Source organism: Beta vulgaris, chromosome 4, assembly GCF_026745355.1.
Source record: "Beta vulgaris subsp. vulgaris cultivar EL10 chromosome 4, EL10.2, whole genome shotgun sequence".
NCBI lineage: Eukaryota > Viridiplantae > Streptophyta > Magnoliopsida > Caryophyllales > Amaranthaceae > Beta > Beta vulgaris.
Window position 1 is genome coordinate 28,623,002 of NC_079205.1, and position 9,180 is coordinate 28,632,181.

A 9,180-nucleotide genomic window follows, 5' to 3' on the forward strand; every position below is an offset into this window, starting at 1 on the left:
CTCAATAATTTTCCCAAAATTTGTATAAACTAGGTTTCCAAATGGAGTTGTTTTACGTGTACCTTCACTTCTAACAGCAATAATCCGACTTCTCCTTCTCCTTTGGACGAGATTTTTACTTCTTTGGAATCCTTAAACACCTATTTATATCCACACAAAAATTCATAAGGATTGACTTAAGGAAAGTACTTTAATTTACCCAAACAAATCAACATACCTACTGTTTTTCTGGTTGAAGAAGATGGTTCTTTTTCTTGAACTTCTTGGCCACTAAATGGTAATATTTTTGCTTCCCAATATGCTCCTATATGTATAGAACATGAATCAAGATTTGCATGCAATGTTTTATAGAGGAAAATGGAAGAAAACGAAGGAAGAAACCAAGCTCTGCAATCTCGCAGGAGCTGGCGAGTGAGAGGAAGAAGAATGGTGAGTTCTGGGCAGCAAGATTTTGTTGTGATAATGTGCTGAAATTTTTATGAGGTGTTGGTATGCATGTGAACTAAGTCTGAGTATATTTTATATCTCGTGATCTCTTCTTCAATAAGCCAAATGGGGTCTTTGTTCCTACTTGATCCTCTGCAGAAATTTCTGTTCTTCTTTTGTAATATCCTAAGCCTAATTTTTTTATATTAAATTGCCTATTAGTGATCTAACTTTCCCAAAGATGATTATTTTACTCAAAAACATCCATAACATATACTCCTTAATTTATCTTAGCCCATATATATTAAAGAACTCCAAAGTCCATTCTATTATGCACAACCACCAATTTGCCTAATAGTTGAACATGATTTCTATCTTCCACTAGTCCTCAATTTCCACATCTCAACTGCTTAAAATAATATATCGATACTAAATGTTCCCATGTAACTTAGTAATATTATTATCATTATATAATTCTTTCTAAGTACTAATTACACACAAGCACAAATTATTATTACACACACTTATCATACGTATCATCTACGTACGATCACATTTAAATTTCACGATTTAAGTTATTTAATCATATACTAATCTTTTATTATTTACCGGCTGTTACATCAACTCTCCAAGACTTTCTATTATATACATTCTCAACAGCTTCAACAACAGGAGGAGGAGGAGGAGGAGTTGGAGTACGAAGATCAACAAGATCAACACCAGCAGCGGTGCGAGTAGGGACGTGTGTAGAAATCTTACACTTATCCTTATCCTTAGCCCCTTTAAGTTGATCATCATCAGCATTCCTCGTCTTCGTATCATCTTCCTTTGGTTGTTCTTTCTCAACATCTTAATTCAAAAACAAAAAAACAATAAAAAATAAATATAAAAAGTTCCATTTGATATTTATATGATATTCAGTTGGTATTAATACTATTTCAGTTAGAGTATCAAAGTTTTCAGTTGGTCTGAATATTCTTTCAGTTTGACTTGTTTATTGTTCAGCTAGTCTTTATAGTGCTTCAGTTAGACTTGTTTATTTTTCAGCTAGTCTTTATAGTACTTCAGTTAGCCCTATTTATTTTTCAGTTCGTTTTCATATTGTTACAAACTGAAACAGTATTTCAGTTGCTATTTATAAGATATTATTTCCTTTAGAGCATCACATTTTTCAGTTGGTCTTTGAATTCTTTCAATTAGCTATAAAATCAAAGAAACTTACTTCCTCCTTTCTCTCCATCTGCATGAACCCCAGCATCCAACTCTTTATTTCCTCCTTTCTCTTTATCTCCTTGAAGACCACCATCATCATCAGCATTGCCAGTCTTCTTATCATCTTCCTTTGGTTCTTTCTCATTATCTTCATTCAAAAACAAAAACAATAAAAAAAAAATATAAATACACAATAACTGAAAAACACAAAATCAAAAATGAATCAATTCATTGACAAACTGAAACAATTTTTCCACCAGATTAAATAAAAACAAATACCAAAAGTTTCATTTGGTATTTATATGATATTCAGCTAGTATTAATATTATTTCAGTTAGAATATCAGACTTTTCAGTTGGTCTTTTTATTCTTTCAGTTAGCTATTTAACTTTTTCATTTAAGCAAACTGAAACAATACAATAAGAAGAACTTACTTCCACCTTCCTCTCCATCTCCATGAACACCAGCATCCTTATCTCCTCCTTTGTCTTCATCTCCTTGAAGACCAGCATCACCATTATCATCAGCATCATCATCCTTTGTCTCATTATAATTCTGGTGATCCTTATCATCACCATCATAATCATCATCATCATCATCATCATCATCATCATCATCATCATTTATGCTGATCATCATCAGCATTCCTCTTCTTCTCATCCTCCTCTCCTTCTTTTTCATCATCTTCATTCAAAACATAAAAAAACAACTAAATACACATGAACTGAAACAATGTTTCCACCAGATGAAAAAAAAAAACATCAACTGAAAACATCCAGCAATCAAATGAAAACTTAATTGAAGTGAAAAAATTCATTTAGTATTCATCTCATTTTCAGCTGGTGTTCATATTATTTCAGTTAGACTGTCAAAGTTTTCAGTTGGTCTTTTTATTCTTTCAGTTAGAGTCTCAAAGTTAGCTATTTCACTTCTTCATTTAAACATTTCTTTCAGTTAGAGTCTAAAATTTTTATTCCAACCAGATTACAAAACTACAACAACAAAATGAAAACAATATAATGAAAGGAACTTACTTCCTTCTTTCTCTTCAACTCCATGAACACCAGAATCCAAATCAGGAACATTTTCATTTCTTCCAAACTCCAATTCAACAGGCCGCTTCACCAATAGTGAAATTGTAGGATCAACTTTGTTTGCACTGTCTTTCGCTTCCAAATGACGCTTGCATATGTCGTCAATTTGACTCAGAAAATCTGGGTTAAATACTTCACTATCATCCAGAGAAATACTGTCTTGAGACAGCTTCTCGCCTTCCTCCCGAATATTTTGGGCAATCTCCAAGTTCACTTGACAGAATGCAAGCGCATTCCTCTTCAACTTGTGCATGTTCTTCACATATTCCTTCAATTAAAAGAGCAAAAACAAAATAAACAAACAAATCAATATGATATGACACAGAAACAACATAAACAAAAATATAAGGACCAACTGAAAGAATCCAACATCAAATGAAAACTTAAATGAAATAAAAATAAACTTATTTAGTTTTCAGTTACACTAATTTAGTTTCCAGATAGACTTATTTAGTTTTCAGTTAGACTTATGTACTCTTCAGTTAGACTAATATACTCTTCAGTTAGACTTATTTAGTTTTCAGTTAGACTTATGTACTCTTCAATTAGACTTCTTTATTTTCAGTTAGACTTATTTAGTTTTCAGCTAGACTTATTTACTTCTCAGTTAGACTTATTTACTTTTCAGTTAGACTAATATAATTTTCAGTTAGACTTATTTACTCTTCAGTTAGATAGTTTCAGTTAGACTTCTTTATTTCTAAGTTACACTTCTTTACTTTTCAGTTAGACTTATTTGCTCTTCAGCTAGAACTGACATTATTTCAGTTAGAGGTTAACAGTCTTCACTTAGAGTTCAAGAGTAAAAAAAAATAAAACATAAGATAAATAAACTCACAGGAACATCAAGAGCATCTATTTCCTCATCAGTCATCAAACTATGAGGAAGATCCATAATAAGCTGCCTAGTTGAAGGTGATGGACCCTCAACCACCTTCATTATAGGAGAACCAGACTTCCTACTAGCAGCACTAACACTAGGAGCTTTAAACTCAACCTTCTGTTTTTCACGCTTCACCGGCAGAATAAAATCCATGTTGATCTCAAACTGCTTCACAACACTACTCAAATCCTTCTCTTCCTGCCAATAAGTGATAAATGGCTTACTGACATTTGAATAATCCAGATTACGACACTTGAAGTTGTGAATAACAGCAAGAGTCAAAGCGCTAAGCATCCCCGAAGCTTGAATGTTACTTTCTTCTGTCCAAGCTCATTCTTCTTCATCATAATAGACTGATGACAGTCCAAAACAGCAGCACAAAGACTTCTAATATATATCCACACCAGTCATACTTGAAATTGTAGATGCATCTTCTAAACTCTTGGCACATTTCAGCACAGGCCCTAAATCAGCTATAGGACATAGAAGCTTGGACAAGAAAAGATAACAAATAACTTCTTCAAATCATCCCCGGATTGATATTTCTTAAACAAATCATCCCAATTTTTTCTACCAATGTATGGCTTCTTGGGGTCAGAAATACCAAGAAACCTATGCCAATCCTTCCTGGCACTTCCAGCCTCTATCTGACTACCTTTCCTCCTAAAGGCGTCATCATCTATAACCTCTACTGGTCTATCTGACACAGGTAAACCCAAAACATCACTAATGGTAAACTTATTAAAAATCAGTTTACCATTCTTTGTTGAAAACATCATTCCAGATGCATTGTAATTCAACAACACCTCCAAATTCAGATTAGGACAAAACTTCTTTATCCTAATATCTAAGAGACTCCCAAACCCAATATCCCTAATGTCTCTTTTTTGCTCATCACTAAATTACTAACCACTTCATTTAAATGGGAATAGTCTGACAATACTTGTAGACTAATTGACTTCATTTCTTGCTCAGTGAAATTCCTAACAAAAGTGAACAAAAATAATTTAAAAAATAAAAAAAAACAATCATATAATATAAAAGGAGAATAATTAAAAAAAATACGATCTATCAAATGTGTCTTTCTGTTCATCGGGATTAGATCTTGAAAATGAAAACTTGATTGGTGATAAATCAATTTGCCTTTCTTCTTAGACAATGATTTATCACATCTGAAAGAAAGAAAGTTTAATCAAACAATAAAACTAACTGAAAACAAAAACAGCATCAACTGAAAGAATACAAAGATCAACTGAAAGAATACAAAGTTCAACTGAAAGAATATAAACATCAACTCAAAGAAGACCACCATCAACTGAAAGAATACAAAGAGCAAATGAAAGAAGACCACCATCAACTGAAAGAATACAAAGGTCACTTGCTTATTTTCCACTTCTTTATTTTTCAGCTACTCGAGATTCAGTTAGTTATATTACTATTTATATTGCTTCAGTTAGACTTGCTTGTGTTTCAGCTAGTCTTTAATGTGCTTCAGTTAGCCTTGTTTATTTTTCAGGTAGTCTATATAGCGCTTCAGTTAGCCTTGTTTATTTTTCAGGTAGTCTATATAGTGCTTCAGTTAGACTTGTTTGTGTTTCAGGTAGTCTATATAGTGCTTCAGTTAGACTTGTTTGCTTTTCAGCTTATATTAATTGTGCTTCAGTTACACTTGTTTATTTTTCAGATAGTCTTTACAGTCCTTCAAAGTAACTTCTTTGTTTTTCAGCTAGTATTTGTTGTGCTTCAGTTAGCCTTGTTTATTTTTCAGCTAGTCTATATAGTGCTTCAGTTAGACTTGTTTGTTTTTCAGGTAGTCTATATAGTGCTTCAGTTAGACTTGTTTGTTTCTCAGCTAGTCTCTACAGTCCTTCAAAGTAACTTCTTTATTGTGCTTCACTTAGACTTGTTTGTTTATCAGCTAGTCCTTATTATTTCATTTAGTATAATCATTCTTTCATTTCATTCTATTCCAATTACACTTAAAATTTTCATTGAAAATTTACATTGCTTCAGTTAGACTTGTTTGTTTTATCAGCTAGTCTATATAGTGCTTCAGTTAAACATGTTTGTTTTTCAGCTAGTCAATAGTGCTTCAGATGACTTGTTCGTTTTTCAGCTAGTATATATAGTGCTTCAGATAGACTTGTTCGTTTTTCAGCTAGTCTATAAGTCTTAGATAGACTTGTTTGTTTAGATAGACTTTTCTCGTTTTTCAGCTAGTCTATATAGTGCTTCAGATAGACTTGTTTGTTTTTCAGCTAGTATATAGTGCTTCAGATAGACTTGTTGTTTTCAGTAGTCTATATAGTGCTTCAGATAGACTTGTTTGTTTTTCAGATAGACTTTCCGTTTTTCAGCTAGTCTATATAGTGCTTCAGATAGACTTGTTTGTTTTTCAGATAGTCTATATTGTTCAGTTGACTCTTTATTTTCAGTTAGACTTCTTTATTTTTCAGTTGGTCTTCTTACTATTTCATTTAGTATAATGACTCTTTATTTCATTGTTTTCCAATGAGACTAAAAATATTCAGTTACAATTTACATTGTTTCAGTTACACTACTTCATTTTTCAGTTACACTTCTTCATTTTTCAGTTACACATCTTTATTTTTAAAAAAAAGTAAAGAAAAACAAATGAAAAACACCAAAAGAAAGGTAGAAATGTCTAAATGAAACAAAAAAAGAACATCAACTGAAAGAATATAAGAAGCAACTGAAACAATACTAGAATCAACTGAAACAATACAAGAATCAACTGAAAGAATATAAATATCAACTGAAAACAACATCAACTAAAAGAATACAAGTAGCAACTGAAAGAATACTATAATCAACTGAAAGAATATAAATATCAACTGAAAACAACACAACAACTGAAAACATATGTGTATAAAAAACAAAAACTGAAACACAAACCCTAAAACATGAAATAAATACACTAATAAACTGAAAACATCCAAAAATAGAAAAAAAACAAAATAAATATCTCAACTACACTAAGAACTTGAAATCTGCCTTGGATCATAATCACCATCTTTCTCTTTCTTCCTCCCAGCAGTAGACAGTGCCAAAAATTTTCCTGAAGATGCGACACTCTTAACCTTCTTCGACTTCGGGCTACATTACAATTACAACAACAAAAACGCTAAAATTTGAAAACAAAAAAAAAATTGCAGCAAAAATCAAACGAAATTATACCTAGAATCATCATCTCTGATCCTCTTCACCATATTTGCGATGCAACAGTAATGAATTACGAACAAAAAAACACGCTAAGTTTCAACAGCAGAAAAGCAGAGAAGCAGAATAATTCTAGAAATAATCAGTAAATAATATATCGGTTTCTTTGAAAAGAAGAAGAATCAGTTTTAAAACTAGCGAGAATCAAGCAGATATCCAAAAAACATTTTAAACTCGAAAAAAGATAATGACCTAATAACCGTTAAATGTTTTTTCTAAAAATAAACAAAGCTGCTGATCAACAAAACAAATATGAAAAAAAAAGCCCGCGTGTTTTTGATGGGCTCAGCCCGTCCGACGGAAGGTATTGGGTCAGACGGTCTGACCCAATACTTTCACTACCAACTAACCTTACAGGTATGGAAAAATGGTAACAAAGTTTAGTTGAAGAAAAACATCTTAAGAATGCAACAACATAATATCAATGGAAGTAAATAAACATCTAACATAGTGTTTTTCACATGTTTAATTAACTTTTATTGTGCTCAAATAATCACATGCAATTCTCCGACGCTCTTGTTTTTATAGGGATTTGACGTTTTTAATTCTAAGTGTGTTCCAACCCTTTGTTGTTGTATATCGTTCACTATGTTTCCATCCACTTACTTTTATTCCACAACTCTAACATATTATTTCACCTAACTATTTAGGGAGTGTTTAGTTCAAAAAAAGAAAGGAAAAGGGTTTGAGAAAAGGTAAGAAGGAGAATAAAAAGTTAAACCTTTAAATTTACTATATTATTTGTTTTAAATTAAAATATCTAAGGGAAACATAATATTTTACCACCCCTTTACAACAACAACCACCACCACCACCACACTTACCTTTCAATTAAAGCACCTTGCCACCAACCTATTCTCCTCTTCTGTGGTCATCACCCTCCTTCCCCTACCACCGCCCCATTCCATCTTCCTTCTTCATGGCTGCCCCCTTCCCATCAAGGTAATCTTTCTTTTTCTCTCTCCACTCTCTTGTGGTCTAGTGATAGAAATTTTTGATAGGCGCATGCAGAAGGTTAATGGATCAATTTTGTAATTTACAAATTTTCATTGATTGGAATAATTCGTTACAAACTTGGGGGGAGATACATATGATATGTGATATGCAAGGTTCCATAAAAGAACTCTTGCTTATGAATGTGGTAGGAAGTACATATGATATGTAATGTTATATGATCTAATAATATCCGATACTAGATTATTCTAGATTCTTCATTTCTAGATTTTTCTATAATATGCCTTAATGATAATAGATATTTGTTTAGATAACTCTAGAATTCATCTTGATTTTTACACTAGATTTTTCTAGATTACTATTTCTAACACTTCCCCCTTAATCTTGAAAAATCTGACTTTCATATTTGTAAATAATTTTGCTCAACTCCCCCATAATTGTATCCTTATTGGGTCCTCCTTTAATGTCCTCATTGAATTTCCAAAGCTCAAAAGTTGAGCGCTTATTTGGTTTTCTTGATATCCTTGTGACCTTGTTAATGCTCCATGACCTTTATCTTCTTGTCTACTCCTCCACTTTTGCTTCCTTTGTATTCCTTGTGTATTTTTTATTTGCTTGATTCATGGTTCGTGAACTCCATGCTCCTTGTTTCCTTCCATTTTCAGCATTTTGATTGTTGATCCGACTTAGGAGGTCTTCTCGCCTCAATATGTATTTTGGGTCTTTGCCAATCACATGCACGGTTGTTGGGTCTATTGCCCATATTGTGTTTGGGTCTTGCCCGGCTTGTTGTATTAGGGTCTAATGCCCTTTTATGCTCGAGTCTCTTTGTTCGGCACATATTTGGGGTCTTTTTCTTTGCCCTTTGATGAATCGGGTTGACATTTTTTTTTCAGGCACCCTAGAATTCATAGGGCTAGCTTGTATTTGCCACCCATATGCTTGTATTGTTGTGGCTTTGTTTGGCCAGCAACTTAATTTGGTTGGCATTTAGCCACCATATGTATGTGCATGTGAAATGTATAATTACATATTGAATAATGAAACATGCATGGAGTAATGTTGAAAGAAACATGCATGATTCGGAAAGCATGCATATAATGACTTACCATATTTTTGGTAAAAACTTGGAGGAGACATGATCTTCTGACTCTGATACCATTATAGAAATTTTTGACAGGCGCATGCGGAAGGTTAATGGATCAATTTTGTAATTTATGAATTTTCATCGATTGAAATAATTTGTTACAAACTTGGGGGAGATACATATGATATGTGATATGCAAGGTTCCATAAAAGAACTCTTGCTTATGAATGTGGTAGGATTAGGAAGTACATATGACTCCACACTCCTACGTAATGCTAACATTA

At 32.7% G+C, this 9,180-nt stretch overlaps 2 protein-coding genes across 2 annotated transcripts; both read right to left on the minus strand.

Moving 5' to 3' along the window:
• Nucleotides 1-1,027: 1,027 nt before the first annotated feature.
• Nucleotides 1,028-2,328, minus strand: LOC130591250 (uncharacterized). Its single transcript, XM_057394255.1, has 3 exons — nucleotides 2,073-2,328; nucleotides 1,649-1,786; nucleotides 1,028-1,275 (listed from the first exon to the last, which is right to left on the minus strand). The coding sequence occupies exons 1-3, from the start codon at nucleotides 2,326-2,328 to the stop codon at nucleotides 1,028-1,030; spliced, it is 642 nt and encodes a 213-aa protein (XP_057250238.1).
• A 294-nt stretch (nucleotides 2,329-2,622) lies between these two features.
• LOC130591251 (uncharacterized) lies at nucleotides 2,623-3,885 on the minus strand. Its single transcript, XM_057394256.1, has 2 exons — nucleotides 3,571-3,885; nucleotides 2,623-3,000 (listed from the first exon to the last, which is right to left on the minus strand). Exons 1-2 carry the CDS (start codon nucleotides 3,766-3,768, stop codon nucleotides 2,623-2,625), a joined length of 576 nt encoding a protein of 191 aa, XP_057250239.1. The 5' UTR covers nucleotides 3,769-3,885.
• Nucleotides 3,886-9,180: the final 5,295 nt, after the last annotated feature.

Coding starts and splice junctions, on each gene's coding strand:
- LOC130591250 (XM_057394255.1), bottom strand. CDS start 2,328: ATGAAGATGATGAAAAAGAAGGAGAGGAGGATGAGAAGAAGAGGAATG. Junction 1,787..2,072: donor AGATGGAGAGGAAGGTGGAA/GTAAGTTCTTCT, acceptor TTTTGAATGAAG/ATAATGAGAAAGAACCAAAG. Junction 1,276..1,648: donor AGATGGAGAGAAAGGAGGAA/GTAAGTTTCTTT, acceptor TTTTGAATTAAG/ATGTTGAGAAAGAACAACCA.
- LOC130591251 (XM_057394256.1), bottom strand. CDS start 3,768: ATGGATTTTATTCTGCCGGTGAAGCGTGAAAAACAGAAGGTTGAGTTT. Junction 3,001..3,570: donor TAGATGCTCTTGATGTTCCT/GTGAGTTTATTT, acceptor TTTTAATTGAAG/GAATATGTGAAGAACATGCA.